At 40.3% G+C, this 16,901-nt stretch overlaps 2 protein-coding genes across 6 annotated transcripts in view; both read left to right on the top strand.

Moving 5' to 3' along the window:
• Positions 1-5,731, top strand: part of RAB27A (RAB27A, member RAS oncogene family) — a 32,924-nt gene extending 27,193 nt beyond the window's left edge. For all 5 annotated transcript variants that reach the window (XM_071441580.1, XM_071441579.1, XM_071441577.1 and 2 more), the window contains 3 exons: positions 272-375; positions 1,080-1,203; positions 3,377-5,731. In XM_071441580.1, the coding sequence (XP_071297681.1) occupies positions 272-375; positions 1,080-1,203; positions 3,377-3,575 (427 nt within the window). In that variant the 3' untranslated portion in view covers positions 3,576-5,731. The remainder of the gene's footprint in view (positions 1-271; positions 376-1,079; positions 1,204-3,376) is intronic.
• Positions 5,732-8,957: 3,226 nt separating this feature from the next.
• On the top strand, positions 8,958-15,668 carry RSL24D1 (ribosomal L24 domain containing 1). The gene is made up of 6 exons (XM_071441582.1): positions 8,958-9,112; positions 10,860-10,973; positions 12,521-12,593; positions 13,304-13,367; positions 13,829-13,914; positions 15,239-15,668. The coding sequence occupies exons 1-6, from the start codon at positions 9,032-9,034 to the stop codon at positions 15,307-15,309; spliced, it is 489 nt and encodes a 162-aa protein (XP_071297683.1). The 5' UTR covers positions 8,958-9,031; the 3' UTR covers positions 15,310-15,668.
• Positions 15,669-16,901: the final 1,233 nt, after the last annotated feature.

Here is a 16,901-nt window from a genome sequence, read left to right as displayed (position 1 = left end):
TTAATTTTTGAATCTTGATCAAGGCATGCTTTATAGTGGAAGACTGTTTAAAGCTCTCACACTCAAGTCTCCTTGATCCCTTAGGCCTTGATTAGGCCACAGCAATGTTAGCAATTTTTCTTACACAGCCTCTGCCTCAGCAAAACAACTATGAATATTTCCTTCTGGTTCATTCAGTCTTAAGTTACCTCACTTCTTCTATGATTGTAAGCAATTATGTTTTCCAAGTAACTTGTCAGATGAGCAAATTAATTTCTCTTTGCTGGTCTAGGTTTCGTAGCTTGACTACAGCTTTCTTCAGAGATGCCATGGGGTTTCTTCTGCTCTTTGATCTGACAAATGAGCAAAGCTTTCTGAATGTCAGGAACTGGATAAGTATGGCTCTTTTTTTTTTTCTTTCTTTCTTTCTTTGCATGGGTGAAATGGGGTGTGGGGGTTATGTTTGTAAATATGGAGTCTCACTGAGAATTAGAGCTTAAAATACTGGTTTTTATGGCTTTCTCGGTAAAATAATGTAAATATTGTATTATAATTCTAATAGCTGCTAGTGATGGCTTCTAGGGCTTGCCTGAAATTCAGCTTTGCCTACTGAACTTGGATTTTAACCTATATAAAAGACAGCTGAGACCATATCCTATCCCTGGCTCTGGTGCTGTTCAGTAATTTAAGTGTGTGGGAAGCCTATGCTAAAGTATTTTGGCTCACCTGAAGCTTTGTCAGCAAAACATAATGGAAGGCAAATCTTACTTGGCTGGTATATCCAGGCAAAGGAGTTCCCAAACTGCATCATCCATCTGTAGAGGGAAGCAGATCCTTTCCTGGCACTCACTGTAGGTGCTTAGTGAGTGTAACTCCTTCAGCTGCAAATGCTCAAGTTTCTGTGCTAACTCTGCCCAGGTTCTGTTTGCCTGGGTTTTTCCCTGGGTATGTGACAGTGGAAAAGCCCACCTGTTCTGTGGCTCCTCAGGCCAGTGGAGAAGGGCTGTGAGCCAGCAGAGCAGGCTTGGTGTGTGGTGTAGTGTTCCTAGGGCAGTGTGTGTGAGAGTGACTTGTGACCCTCTTCATGCTGGTGCTGCCAGGTCAGCTACAAATGCATGCCTACTGTGAAAACCCAGACATTGTGTTATGTGGAAACAAGAGTGACCTGGAGGACCAAAGGATGGTGAAGGAAGAAGATGCTAAGGAACTTGCAGAAAAATATGGGTAAGTAACTTTATTGCAATTATTGCTGTGTTTAGAGCAGAATGAAATATTTTCTGTAATACTTTTTTTCTGTATAGTGAAAGGTTATTGTGAGAATAAGCATTTTAGAATGCTTAACTGCCTGATATCTTTTTTCTGTATGCGTTTATTATTTTCTTCATTGCTCAAAAATAAGTACTTAGTATTGCAGTAATCTTGCACAGGAGATTGGGTCATCTTCTTTGCTTGGCAGTAAACAGTGTAAATTTTCACAAACTTTCTGGAAAAGAGAGAGAATTTAGAGAGGCAGGTGAATAATGGAGTCTCTTTGCTCTTACCTGTGCTGAGGCATCTGCACTCTCACAGGCTCCCAGGGAGTCTGAAAACTGAGTCAGCCCAGTAGGAAGGCAGGGTAGCCTTGCCCTTCCCCTTCCTGCCAGGCACAGGTCATGTGCCTCTGAAGGAAGTGTGTGAAGTCTTTGTTCCTATCAGATATTAATTTGTACTTTTATACTCCCTTAACTCTTTCATGGGGCTTATCTTTGGATTACCTTTGCTTTTCACTGAGAATCAAAAACACATTTCTGAAGGAAATCATCTGATGCATTTGTTGTGTTTTAATTCACATAGTGGAGCAATTTTCTAGCACATGAACTGGACTTCTTCTTAAATGAAAGCTCAGTTAAATGATGTGCTCCAACCAGTAATCCACCTTTGTCTGGAGGGATAGAGTAGAACTGCTCCAAAGTAAAGCCCACAGGGCAGGCAATAGTGGGAACACTGGCTCCTCAGTGCAGGCTGCCTTGTTCTGCAGGTCTTCTGCTGTGTCATGATGTTTACTAGGCAAAATTAGTTTGCCTTGGCCATTAAGAATCATTGGAGGCAAATCAGAAGCAATCTGTCTATGAGAAAGAAATGGTTTAGTGCAGTAATACTTCCTTACTTTTTCCTTCTGTGAAAATGCTTGTTTGAAGTCAAGTCCATGTCACACAGACAACAGCAAGTGCATGTGGTACTTTAACCAGCTGCTTGTGAAGGAGCAAGAAGTTTTAAACAGCAGCTGATAGCATGTGACCATATCTTAAATCTCTTTGCATGTGACTTCTGAAAATGATTTATGAGGTATTTATCTTTGTGGTGAAAATGCAACTTAATTTAGGAATAGTGAGCTAAAAAAGCCAAGGTTGTGGGTCACATCCAATCTGTAGGCAGTTATGAAGTTCTCTGCCCTGTAGAGGTGAGACAGGATGGCTGCTATGAGTCACTTTCTCGTGAGGGAAGGAAAGATAAATCCTGCTGCAGTGAACAGTCTTCTGGTAACTAAAGTGTGAGATAGTGAGTGTCCCCTTCTGTGGAAGGGCCTCATATGGAAATGTGGTGTATTTGAAACAGATTGCAAGAGACCTGCACAGACACAGAAAGAGACTTTTGGCCACTCATTGTGTCTTGCAAGTTAAGTAAGAAATACTTACAATTCTGAAGTGATGGTATCAGTTTCCTGGGTAGTAACACAGATGCAGCCACTGTAGCACCACACTGTGGGGAGCACTCTGTACAGAAAGCAATAGCTGCAGATCCACAGTGGAGCATCCTGACCCACAACAGTGAAGAAACAAGCAATGTACTTTAGAAACCAAGGTGCCAGAAACTTTTCTTAACAAAGACATAGATGCTCTGAGCACTGAGGTTTCTTCTTTTATGTAAGAAAGTTTAGAGTTGTGGTGTCAATAGAAGAAAGTCACCTTCTGTAGTGATGAGTACCACCACACTGTGAGTCTTTAGTGCCTTACCCGCAGAGGAATGGCTGTAGCAGCTTTCCTTCTCCTGTAATTACTTTATATGTCCTTGTGTGCACAAATGTTCTCCTCACTGATTTCTGTGCACATCAGCTCTGGAGTAACTGCATCTCTTGCAGGGAATGGAGTTAAAAAAACAGACCTCAGGAGGACAACTTTGGGAAATCATGCTGACAAGTGTCCCTGTAAATTGTGGTCTCCATTAATGTTTGCCCTTCTGCCCTACCTCCAGTCAGCCATTTCATTAATTCCTTTTGCATTTCAGACCACTGAGCACTTAGTGTCTCTCTGCTATGGAGTAGCAGTGACAGTCTTAGTGTGCAGTAATACTGTATTTTTTTTTTTCTTCTGTGAGTGACAACTGTATGATGTAAGGTTATATTTTTTGTCTCCTGCAGAATCCCATATTTTGAAACCAGTGCAGCAAATGGGAATAATGTAAGCAAAGCCATTGAAACTCTGCTTGACCTCATAATGAAGCGCATGGAACGATGTGTGGATAAATCCTGGATCCCTGAAGGGGTGGTGCGCTCCAATGGGCACAGCTCTACAGAACAACTGAATGAGGAGCAAGAAAAAGGCAGATGTGGCTGTTAGCCCAGTTACAATTAACTTTCATGTGTATGATTCAGTACAGTTGCAGCTTACCTGTTTAACTTTGGGACAAATTGCTTTGTGTAGTTATTTAATGAGCTATATTAATTCTTTGTAAGAATTTTTGTTTGCTTTCTCTCAAACAATGTTGATCTTCATTTGTAAGGTATGCAGTTTATTAGCTTTGGGACAGAGGTTCAATTTGGTTTAGCACTGAATGTTCCTCTAATTCTCTGCTTGGGAGGAAAGGGGAAGAAAGGAATTTTCATTACCAAATTCAGAAACATGTCTCTGTGGGCAGCCAGAAAGGGTAGGCTTGAGTTGAAGGATTTGCAGTTGCCCTTGGCAGTCTCCATTAACTACACAGAGTAGGCATTTAGATTAGATATTGTGACAGCTCTTGGTGTCTCCTAACAACAAGATAACCAACTTGCTTCTTGGTTTTAAACAGAAACATTTAATCATTTCACCATTTAATAACAATCTTAAAGAGCACATCCTGTGTTTTCCACAAAAGCCTGAGAGTAGTTTTTTCTTGCTCTCCTAATCCATCAGTTTTCAGTGATGAAAACCAAAGGGAAGCACTTCAGTAGAGAATAAAAAGCTCTAGAAAAGCACAGGGGTGTGCACACAGAGCACTTGGGGCACGTCATATAATTGAACATGTAAACTACAACTGTACTATGTAAAATACATCCAATGCAGCCTATGAGATCTCCTGACATCATTTGAATTTCTAGAACATGCATGTATGTAAATTTATAAGCAAATGAAATAACTGTGCATCTGTTATGTTTCTTTCATATTGCTACTCATGTTTTAACAGGAATGTAGGGCAACCTAGATGTCAGGAAAATTTCGTCAGAGTTGGTGCTTTGCACTGAATTTGTTTTACCAAACACAGATTGAGAATGTTTCTTCAAATTTGGATTGAGAAATGAATGATTATTGTCTTCTGGTGAGATGCAGCTAAGATACTAGACCTGTAGATCAGTATTTCTATGACTTTATAATGCTCATGTTATTCTGCCAACCTTTGAGTCCTGAACATCTTGGTTACCATATAGTAATTTATGGCTTGTTCATTTCCTTTAGATTGTATTTTAAAAAGAATATAGTTATTTTTCTCTCCCCCCAGCTATGGATCACATAAATGTAATTTTTGGTTTCAGTGGATCATGTTACTCTAACCATTTTTATTTATTCACGTGCCCTAGGAAACAATCAGTATTTTTTGGGCTTTTGCCCAGACTGATTCATAAGATGTGCCTACCAAACTGTTTTCTACCCTGGCAGAGGTTGTATAATTGTAAGGTATTGCCAATTAAAATCATAACATGCCAAATTGAGTCTTGTTACAGACCTTCCAGAGCAGCTTGTTTACAGAACTCCAAAGCTATTGCTTCTTTAGAAATTATGTATTTATTTATTTAAATATTCTAACTACTGCAATTTCAGACAAGTATTGATACCAGTTATGAACATGAATTGCAGCATTACAAAATTTTTGAAGGAAGGACCAAAAATGTTTCTAGAATAGGCTCTAAGGAAAAATATTTGATGTAGCTTCTGGTTATATTAATTAATACAAGAGTAAGTATTTAAACTTGGTTCTTAAAATATTTTACACAGTAATGCATTGTTCTTTAACAAACACAATGTGTAAATATTAGATTTTTATCACAGCCTACACAGAATATTTTAAAAGTGCAATATAATTTGACTGCTCTGGGGCTAGGACAGAGGTAAAAGAAATTTATATGAGTATAGGGTTTTGGTTTTTTTCTACTCCACTTCTAAAATGCTTGTAGACCGGAGTTACTGTAGTTTAATTCAGAGTGCCTTTTGAAGTTACCATCATGTTTCTGACCAGTAGAGTAAGAAACTCTAGTGTAAGACACAATACATTTCAATGTACTTCAGTGTCTGAATTTCTTTTAATGTGACTCTTTGGTTTTCAGAGGGTTGCAGTGGAACTTTGTCATGCATTAACTTAAAATGGGAGTTTTTGTGCTTATAGCTCCATCCAGTTCCTGAAAACTTTAAGGATTATTGCAACCAGCTATTGAGCTAAGTGACTACTGAAATAGTGTAAAAATATTTCCTTTTGAATACTTACGTTTAAATTGGATATTAAATATTAAATACTGAAACTGTCATATTTGTGTCATGCCTATTATTTGTAACTATTTGCAAAGAGGATCTACATAAAATTCCTTTGATGTCAGCCTTTGAAATGTGCCATAAGATTTATCTGTTTGAGTTATTGTGTGACAAAACTTTTGTTCCCTTTTAAACTCTCATGAGAAATCATAGTAAATGTTTCTTGACAGTAAATTACACTGCTCTTACTAGACTAGTACTGGTTTTAAGAAACAAAGAAACAAGAATTCTTAGGGGATGTGTAACTGTTATTTCAAGAAAAGTTGTTTCCATTCAGTGTCAGATGGAGACATTTATCTGTAATTGAACAAAGTTTTGGAAAGTGTTTCCATTAAGATGGATTGTCCCAGGATTTCTTAGAATAATATAAAATAGTTATACATTCCTGACATGAACCTTGCCAGCACTGTTGAACTGAACTGTAACATCTCCTGTTGTTCAATGTCAGTCCGTGTCCTGCGCTGTCCCTGGGTGTTGTGAGACTTCTTTGTTCAGATGTGTCCAAGGTCTGTGCTGTGGTTGAGGTACTTGGTGACCCTCTCTTCCACTGGGCAAACCAGTCAGACAGGAGCCTGGTGAATGCTGGGTGATGCCAGGAGGAGCCCAGACCCAGAGAGGACAATGGAGACATCAGTTCTGTGTTCATGAGACGTTCAGAATGCCGCTCATCTGAGCGTGTCGTGTGCTCGGAGCAAAGGGAATCAAGCAATGCATTTTGTCAACTTTATTGCTTCTACAAAGGTAAGGAGCCTGATTTTTCAGAGTAACTGCTTCCATCAAGAGCAGTGTCTATTACCAGGTAGGTTATAATGTGCTGGAGGGCAGTGCTGCTATTCAGAGGTTCCTTGACAGGCAAGAGAATGAGCTGAACTAAACCTCATTCATTTTAAAAAGGGAAAGTGTCAAGTGTCACTGGCTATTCCCCCTGGGCTGCAATAACCCTATGCACTAGTGCTAGCTGAAAAAACATTTTTCAGATAAGGGGATGAGCATCCTGTTCCAAAGGAGACTGACCAAAACACAAAAGTGTGCTACTGTGGCAGAGAAGGCCAGCTGTATCCAGGGCTGCACTGGTAAAATGAAGGTGACAGGTTGGGAAAGTCAGTCTTTCCTTATCTTCAGTAATTGTAAGATTGACTGGAGTTCTGTGCCCTCTTTTGGACACCTCAGTAGAAGAAAGACATTAACACATGGAGTGGGTCCAGCAGATGCCACCAAGATCAGAAGGCTGGAACACAAGGGGTAGGAAGAGATAGAACAGAGTTTGCTTAGCTTTAAGCTAAGGGAGACCTTTCTGCTGTCTTTGAACTCTAATGGGTGGAGCCAGACCCATCTCAGAGGGCACAGGGATAGGAAAGAGGCAAGAGAGAAATGTTCTCTAGGAAATTAAGATTATTAAATAGTAGGAAAAGATTTCCCCCATAGAAGTGGTCAGAAATTGGAACAGGAGCTCAGGAAGATTATGGAGTCTGTCCTTGAAGACACTAAAAGCTAAACTGGATGTGGCCTTGAGCCTGATATTAATTTGTTCTGCTTTGAGCAGGGCTTTGCTCTAGATGACCCCCAGAAGTGTCTTCTACCCAACATGATCATATGTCTCTGAAACTGATCCTACAAGTACATTTGCCTGACAGTTGTTTATTCTTTCACATGACTGTAAAACAGTTCTTTTACTTCTATTAGGAAACTTTTACAAGTATGTAAATACTTGCAGATCAGAGCTTTGCTGAGTTTAAGGTGAGTTGAGATGTTTGGTGAAACAGTTCTTGCTGTAGTAGTCTGTGTCAAAAACAAATGAGCCACTTGGTTTGCTGTAAAATCTCTTCTTCCAGTGAGGCTGTTTTTCACCTGGATACCTAATTCTGTCTGTGAATAACTATTAATGGAGTAGAAGTACATATTTGTTTTCTATAATTAATCTGGATTCTGTCACCAGCAACCTTCAACCTATATTGCCTTTTAGTCAGGAACAAGCACTTCAAATCTCCAGCATAATGGCTTGTAGAGAAGATTAGTGCTTTGATGTGAAAAAAAGAGCTGGGAGTGGTAATTTAATGTTAAATGCTGGTATTATCACTGTGCACTCACATCCTGTCTGCTGGATGTATTGGTGACAGTCTGTAATTCAAAGTGTTTAAACTGTAGAAGTCACCAAACACTTCACCACACAGTGCTCTGCCAGGAAAAGTGAAATAAACACAGCCCACGGGGGAAAAAATGGTATAGGCAGGAAACTCAGAGTAATCAAACTGAAAAAGGAGAACAGCCTGGGACCTAATCAAACTTGTTTACTATTTGTTTTTTCCTGTAGTTGTAGACTTGTCTTCATAGCTTCCCTGATAAAATTGGATTGTGTGTGTATCTTTAACATCTCCTCTTCTCGCCTGGGTTGCCATCCTCAGTCCCACCTCAGAGCCCTCGCTGGCTGCAGTGTGAGAGCCATTGACAGCCTGGCCACCCCTGTGCTCCAGCCCCGCTCCCTGCAGCAGACGGGGCTGAAAGATTGGAGGCAGCCTCTGTGCAGATAAGGTGACTCCACTGTGCTAAAGCAAGTTTTCTTTCTTCCTCTGATATTTCTTAATACAGCACCAAGCTGACTGCCTTTCTTTTCTTGTTCTAGAAACCAGAAAGCAAAAAATGCTTTAGAAGCACATGCAATTTCAACACATGGATTTTTCACCAGATACCAGATGCTCATTTAAATTTCTTTCAAGTGGAGAGGCAGGAATTGTGGTGGTAAACACTCTTGTGGTGAGGAGGATTTCAGATTCAGAGCTGGGACAGCATCCTACAATTGAGGAATAGAGAGAAGACCTCCAATTCCAAACAATTTGGATGGTACAGGGCCTAGTATTTAGGTCCTTTCACAATAAACAGATAACTCTAGGAGAGGGAACAGAAGGAGTAACAGGTACCTACCTATATGATATGCAGAACCATTGGTTTTAGGACTTCAAATTTTGGTGAGATTTTGGATTTTACAGATATGAAAACAGCACAGAAAGTGTTTTCTGAATTTTACAGTAAATTAACTGTAGATTTAAAAATCTATGTCTAACTCCCTTTCTTTTCCTTGGGTTACTCTGTCTATCCTTATGTCCGTATGGATTCGTTAATTTCTTGCCCTTGGAGCACAATTTTTCCTTTATAAACAGAAGCCAGGGTCGTGCCCGTGTGGGCCGGCGGCGGGGCCGGCAGGGGGCGCTGCGGCGGCGCTGCGGGAGCCGGGCCCGCCCCGCGCCTCCGCCTCCGGTCAGCTGGGCCGCACTTCCGCCCGCGCCGCCGCTGCCGCCGCCATGCGTATCGAGAAGTGCTACTTCTGTTCGGGGCCCATTTACCCGGGACACGGCGTCATGTTCGTGCGCAACGACTGCAAGGTACCGCCCGACCGGCAACGCCTTGCCCGCTGTGCCCGCGGCCGCTCCCTGCGCCGGCCCGGCCCGTGCGGGCGGGCCCCGGCGGGGCTCGGTGTCACCGGCCGCGCCTCACGCGGGGCGCTCACGGCCGGAGCCCCTGTTCCGGGCCGGGGCCGCTGCTGGCGCTCGGCACCGGGCCCTGCCGGGGTACAGAGCGCGGTGCTGAGAACACCGAGGCTGTGGTGTGGGTTCGATCCCTGTGCGGGCCATTTGCTTAAGAGCTGGAGTCAGTAATCCTTTTGTCTGTGGGTCCGTTCCAACTCTGACTATTCTGTCAATCTGTGAAATTCATGTCTTACTGATATTTAAATATTAGGACCGGCAGCGATGTAGTCATTTGGCAGGTACTGTGGCCGTCGGCAAGAGTGGTGGGTGAATGATTTGTTTTCAGTTTTTAGTAAAAAACAATACACTTCGCTGAGCAGCACGGAATGCTCACCCTTTAACTCTCAGACTTTGGCTCCAGGTGGCAGCAAGCTCGGCTCGGGGCAGTGCGGGGTGCAGAGTGCGGGGCGGGCGCTGCGGGAGGAGCGGTGGCTGCGGGATCCGCTGTGGCCCCCCCGGCTGAGGCTGTCGGGGCTCTGCCGGCCTGACAGCTCCGTACACACAATGCTGGGTATCGCGTCCCAGCCTCTGCCGCGCTCCGTGCCGGTGCTGCGGGGCGTGGGAGCGCCCGGCGTGCGGCGAAGCTTGCGCACCTCGCTTCCCTCCCGGGCCCGGGCGGCCGGAGGGATCGCGGGCTGAGGCACAGCGCCGGCGCTGGCAGCGCGCACTGCGGCCGCGAGGGGCGCTCTCAAACGCATCACTTGTTAACAGATCATCCCTGAAAAGGCAAAACGCCGTGGCAGGTGTGCCTGAGCCGAGGTGAAAAAACGTCGTAGAAGAGTGTAAAAATAAAAAAAAAAGCTATTCGAAGATGATTGCTGTAATTAAAAGTTTCATATTTTCTATTAAATTTATTTAGAATTTCTATTAAATTGTAGAATTTAGAATTTCTATTATTTTTATTTTTAAATTTTAATTTAATTTTTAATTTCTATTAGATTTTAGAATTTAGAAGTTCTATTACATTTTTTTAGAATTGACTATTAGATGGAATGGAGGATATGGCTGTAGAAAAATAGGGGAAAAAGAAAAAGGTCAATTAAAAGGTTTTGTCATATGCTTTAACAGCTTTCAGTAATTTCAGTCCAGGACTTAACTAATGTGCTTAGGACTCCTGCAGCGTAATCTTTGGGGCTTAAGGCTGCATCCCAGAAAACAGACGTTTTTGTGTGTGTGTTGCATTCGTTATGAGAGGTGTGAGGATTTTTTGTTGTTCTCAGGATGGTACTGTATCTAAGAAGTGCTGGCAGCTGTGGAAAATTGTTTATTCATACTGCAGGTTTGGCTTTATGGTTATTTTTGCAGATGATAATTCTCAAAACTCAGGTGTATTTTATGTATAATCAGCTTAATTGTAAGTACTTGTGCTTAACCCTGGCAGCTGTGAAATTGACTTTATAATGAAAAAAACAATATTAGTGCTTGAATTTGTTTTTGTTAATAGCTGTATTTCCTATAAAATTACTGGCATTTGGAAACTGAATATAATTTCTAATGAGGAATATTGTTAGAGTAACCTCAGTGTTTGATGTCACACTTGCAGTGGGGCACGAATAACATGATTTAACTAAGATTTTTCTTCTTTTTCACCCCCTTTTTTAAGATATTTAGATTCTGCAAATCAAAATGCCACAGAAACTTTAAAAAGAAGCGAAATCCCAGAAAGATGAGATGGACTAAAGCGTTCCGTAAAGCAGCTGGCAAGGAACTGACAGTGGTAAGAAGCTGAACTGGTTCCCACTTTACATCAGCACACTCAAATGGCTCTTCCTGGGGCTGGGCTGGGTGCATTGTCATTTAATGAAAGGAGCTGGGGACAAGAGGGGTTGTGGAAGAGACTGTGAGAGTTTCTTGGGAGTGAGCTGTTCATTCAGCTTGATTAAAACCTGCATCTTCCACCTTCAGGATGAAAGCCAGAGTATCAGGTGTCTGTTCTGGGAACATGTGGTGGCTCCCAAGTCCAAGGCATTTTTCCCACCAATAAATCCTCTAGTCTGTATGTATACAATTGGTAGTTGTGTTTCTGCACAAATAATCTGTGTTACCAGGTACCTGAGGAAGTCTCTCTATGTAGACCCTTAAAATATTTACCTGTGAAGCCTCTTTAAAGCTCACAGTGTGTAGAAAAAGTCTTTGCATAGAAAGGAATGTTTGAAAAACAGCATGAGACCTCAAATGCAATTTCAAAACAAAGTTGCTTCAGTGGTAAAAGTATTAAACATTCATAGTTGGTGGGACAGTCCTTAAATAATTCAAGAATTATTGTGACTTAATTACCTATTTTTTTAGAGAATATTAAAAATTTAGTAAGCATTTTGATACAGTGATTTCCTGCTTTTTGTGGATCTTTCAAGGGAAAGAATGTGGTTTTATTTTTTAATGTGACTCTGAAAAGCTATGGTTAATTAGCATCTTCAGTAATTGTGTTTCTTGCTTTTGAGTTGTTTCTGGCTATGTTGAATTACATTTTTGAAAATAACCGAATTTAAAATTACTTTATACATGTCTAAATAGGTGACAATATGTTCCAATTTTGAGATACATAATGTATTTTAAGAATAAAGCCAATATATGAACTTAGTGCTGTGTAACTCAGCTCTACCACAACAAAAAACAACCTTTGGGCGCGGAGAAGTCCTTGGATAAAACTGATATAAAGCTAAGTGTGCCTGGCAAAAAAAGACCAGGAAACTGTTTTTAGTCTTCAGCTCATGGGAGTGAGGGGGCATGGTTAAGAGCATGGCAGCTGTCCCAAGTGCCAGAGGTATTGACTAAAATATTTCACAATTTCAAATTAGACTGTTTCAGTATTCTTAAAATGAAATGGTGGTTGGGGTATTTTTTTAAAACCATTTCAAAATTACAAGCTGTTGAGTAGAGCTTATTTGTCCTGCAATAAATGCTTTCAAATCTACAGGTTTTCAATTTCGCCTTCCACCTGTCTAATCTGCTCTGTATTTCCTATTCCACATGGGTTTTCTCTGCTCCTTTAGTCTTGCTAAATAGAAAATAGTTGAGGGTGATGTGGTAAATAGTCCTCTTCAGACAAATCACTGTGGCTCCTGACACTTTGAGGTCAAACACTCGACTCGATTTCCTTCTCATATTACTCTCTAATGATCGTTCAAGTCTAGGAACTGAGCTTCTGAAAGGGGGGAAAAGAATCCCATAAAATGTTCAGTTCTGTGAGTGACTGCTACAGTATGAATGTATTGATCTAAAAAAGCTTCTACATAAGTCTCTATTTACTTTTTCTTGATACAGGATAATTCATTTGAATTTGAAAAACGTAGGAATGAACCAGTGAAATACCAGAGAGAGTTGTGGAACAAGACTGGTGAGTCATTATAGGAAAAAACCAAAAAATTAATTTTTTACTTGTGAATGTGTTTTTAAAAGACTTTTTAGAGTATTGACAGCTTGTAGTGATTGTGCTTGAAAATACTGAAACCGTGACCAAATTCGGAGTGTGTGGAGGAGGTTTGAGTTGTAAACAGGTGTGGAGTTTCACTTGATTTTTTTTTTCTGAAACTGGTTTGAAAATGAGGATCAGAAGTCCTTTATTTTGTCTTCAAAACCCCTAAGTGGTTTTCCAGCTTTTTAAGAGGCTCCCAGTGTAAGCCTTTACAGGATGCAATTGTTTCTGTGTTTGTGCTCATGCCACTTCAGTTTGCTTCATAGAATCAATTGTCATAAAATAGGAGAAGTGCTTATATTCATGTGGATGAATGCCACAAAGGCGAAGGTGGTAACTTGCATCTTTTTCAAGTAGAGTCTTTTGCAGTGATGGTTAACTATAGACATTATGTGTAGGCACAAAAATAGAAGCATAAATAAGTTTTAGAATACAAGTTATCAGAGTTGCTACACAGAATATTCCCTTATCCTGCTCTTGGGAGAAGGAATAGTTTCCTCTACATAGTGTAAGAATTGCCTCTGGTATTTAGGTATTCTGGGAGTGCTGGTAAGAGCTGCTGTACAAAAATAGCATGGATTTTCTGCTGCAGGGATTTAAGCACATTTAAAACAACTTCTGCTTTATTTCAGTGGATGCAATGAAGAGAGTGGAGGAAATAAAGCAAAAACGCCAAGCCAGATTTATTATGAACAGGTGAGAATTATCTGTGTGATGGGAACCCCTTGCCCGTGTGTGTTAGACAACCTTTCCAGAAATTGAATGATCCAGTTTTAAAGAGTAATTTGCTTTTTATATACACAGTCATCCAAGTGATGGGGTAAAATACACTGGGTGGGCTCTACCCTGTGTTATTGGCTGTCCAAGGAAATGCAGCTTTTGGACACTCAAGGATAACAGCTGTAATGTAGTACTTGTGTATACAGAGTCTTAAAATTTAACAAAATTCTGATAGAAGTTGGTACAGTGCTGCATTTTTTGTGGCTTATTATCCAGTATTTTTTTTAATTGGTTTTCAAATACTTTTTACCTTGATTTCCTCATAATCATAGTTATTTACAGCCTGTACACACCTTTAGCGAGAGATATCATGCATTAAAATGAAAGTCTGCATCTCCTCTTTGAAGGTGATTAAATCTAATTTTCCCCTTTCCCAGATTAAAGAAGAGCAAAGAGTTGCAGAAGGCAGAAGACATCAAAGAAGTCAAACAGAATATCCACCTTCTTCGTGCTCCCCATGCAGGTAAGAACTTGAGTTACTGGTTTGCCTACACAGTTTTAGGATGAGTGACTCATTCTACAGATCAATAATCCTGTACATTTGTCTTACAATTAATTTGTCTGTTGAATATGAGTAATAGTTCTTGCCAGTAAATGTAAGTAGTGTCTTAGTTCTGAATCAAATTTACCTTTTTATTTGTCTAGTCCTGCATTCATCCCATCTAGTCCTTTCTCTTCATTATTTTTGTGGTTTAAATTGCACTCAATACCTGGTGCTGCATGAACTGCATGTTTGTTATCTGATGCCTTTATCTAAGTGTTCCCTCTGACCTGGTTAGTTGAACTCAACAGATCTACCACTGAATGATATAAAACACAGTAGTTCAACTTTGCTGCTTGAACTTGTCAGTCAGTTGTGTAGAAATTACATGAAAATACTGTTCCTTCAGTGAAGTCACATTTAAAATAAATTATTTACTTTTAAAAATACACTTAATGAAGTAGAGTAATGAAGACAAGTTAAAAACATTTCCATTAGCTCTTGTTTTATAAAAATTACCAGTGATTTTGTTTCTTCGTTATGAGATATTAATTAGAAGTCTGTTCTATGGTTTTTTCTTAGATTTTTGGATTTTTGTCAGGATATAGTCACACTTTGGTTTAAGGTTTAATGTGTCGTGTACCCCCGCCTTTTTTTTTTTTGAGGAAAGGAAAAAGATCTGAATTCAAAATTATAAATTAAAATGATTATTTCTGTGTTTGTCTTTGCTTTTACTAAATGAATGTTGCACAGCACTGTGTGGTCCATCTGTTGGTCCAACACCAGCTGCCTTCTTGGTATTCTGCAGTTCTGAATAGGCAGGGAGTAGAATCAAATTTAAGTCTCGATTTTTCTTTTTCCTTGTTTTTCTTTTTGGTCATCTTATTGAGAGTTAGCATTCTTGCTGAACAACACAGCATTCAGGCATTCAGGAGGGCTTTAAATGTTTATTTAAAAACTAGTAGGAGAAGGCCATTGATCTGTAATAAGTAATGAATTTTTGTAGTCCTTTGCAAGGTTCTGCCAGGTATTGGCAGCTGTATCAGTTTGTCATAGCAGATGAAAACACAGGTTTGACTGCATTTTAGATTTTGCATAAAAACAGCATCAGCTTTTCTGCTAAAACAAGTTTGAGGTGATGAAGGTTAGCAGTAAATACCTTTGAGCTTGATGGATTTGCTCATAAACAACTCTTCAAGCAATATATTTAGGCTGTTTCACCTGGAATAGACATGTATATTGTTCAAAGAAAAACAGTTATTTGGGTTTAGAGAAACATGTTCAATTCGATTTGTTCTTTTTGAAGGTACACCAAAACAGCTGGAGGACAAAATGGTGCAGAAGCTACAAGAGGATGTGCCTATGGAAGAAGACTAAGAAGACTCTTAAAGAGCTTTTGTTTGCTATTTATGTCTCTTCAGCAGTTAACAGTTCCTTACTGCCTTGCCTGACATCATTCAGAAATGTGCTTACAGTTGAAGAAAAGTACATTTTAATGAACAGTGGTCATTTGCAATTTGAATTATTTTTTAAATGAAAAATAATAGGATAGATACTACTTTGGGCAGTACTTAAAATTCTGCAATTTGAGAAAACCTTGTCAGCGCGATGGAGAATGAGGCTTTATTGTTTGAGATACCATGTGCTCCTTGGAAAGTTACACTTTTTTTGGGTAACTTTTCCAAGTTCATGCAAATAATTAAATAATAAAAAATGCTGGCTCTGAGCTTTTTAAACTTTGTCTGTTGTTCTTCATAGTGGTAAAAACAGATAAAAATCTATTTTAATGATTTAATTACAGTGTGGGGGAGGATGTATTAATTTTCATCAGTCCAGTGTGGTCCAGACTTATTTTCATTCTTGTCTTGGGGAAAATTTTTCAATTTGAAGAATACAGTGTTTGTTATATCTCCTTTCCACATCAGCCACCCCAGGATTCCGTTGCAATTGACACCTGCCAAAGCTAACACTGATGCAGGACTTAGGTATGGAAAATAGTAATGGTGATATCACCTAGCTTGGAGTTGGCCCTGCTATCATCCTCACCCACCAAAATTCAAATCTTACTGTCTAATCAGGCAGATGGAAATGCTCAATAAGTCACACTAGAGACTGTTTTTACCTGACTTTTTACCTGCTTGCAGCACCTGGTGTGAAGGTGCCCTTGTGATTTTTTTTTTTAAATTTAATTGCTGTGGTGTCCTGTTCTCTTGTCTGTCTACTGGAGCACAAGATGAGGGGGAAAGCTGAACAACACGGGGCTGGTGATCATTCTGCACATCTCTGCACAACCTACTGCATGCAGAGACCTTCATGGGGAGCTGCTGAGCTGCAGAGGAGCCGTGCTTTTCTTTTAGGAGGCTTGCTGTCCAACCACATTTCTAATAGAAATTGTTATTATTCAAGACATTTTGGTGGAAATCTATTTTCTTTGCTTGCCTAAGATAAAAATTTCTTTAGATTTTGCATTTTGTTTACAAGACTTAAAGAGAAAATGTCCAACTGAGCAGTATCCTGGTGGTCATGGATAAATACTGCCAAATAGGAGGAAGGAAATGCATTCCCCTTTCCACTTGAACAGCTCTAGATCACACAGTGGCTTGTCAGAGGAGCTTGGGGATAGGCAAACAGAGAGCCCTCATCTGCCTCCTGTGTGTGGGGCTGAGCTGTGCCCAGTCCCTGGGGAGGCAGGAGCTGCCACTGCTCCCCCAGAGCAGGCTGGAGAGAGAGAAAGGGCATTTTATCAGCAGCACATTGTTATTCAGAAGAGATCCTGGTTTAGTGTCATACGTCCAAATCACCGGTCCTGTCTGTGCTGAGATCCAGTAGGAGCAGAGCACAGGGTGCCTATGAGAACAGACTTACAAGACAAATGATGATGATGGTGTGTGAATATTTAATCAGAAGAATTATTTATGAATAACTGGTAGTGCTAAATTCCATTATACTGTCTGTCTTCTTGGCATTTC

The sequence above is a fragment of the Agelaius tricolor genome, unplaced genomic scaffold (genome assembly GCF_023055355.1).
Source record: "Agelaius tricolor isolate 1412-34295 unplaced genomic scaffold, bAgeTri1.0.p SCAF_16, whole genome shotgun sequence".
Lineage (NCBI taxonomy): Eukaryota > Metazoa > Chordata > Aves > Passeriformes > Icteridae > Agelaius > Agelaius tricolor.
Note: the sequence above shows the minus strand (reverse complement) of the source record. Positions and strands in the feature narration are given on the sequence as shown.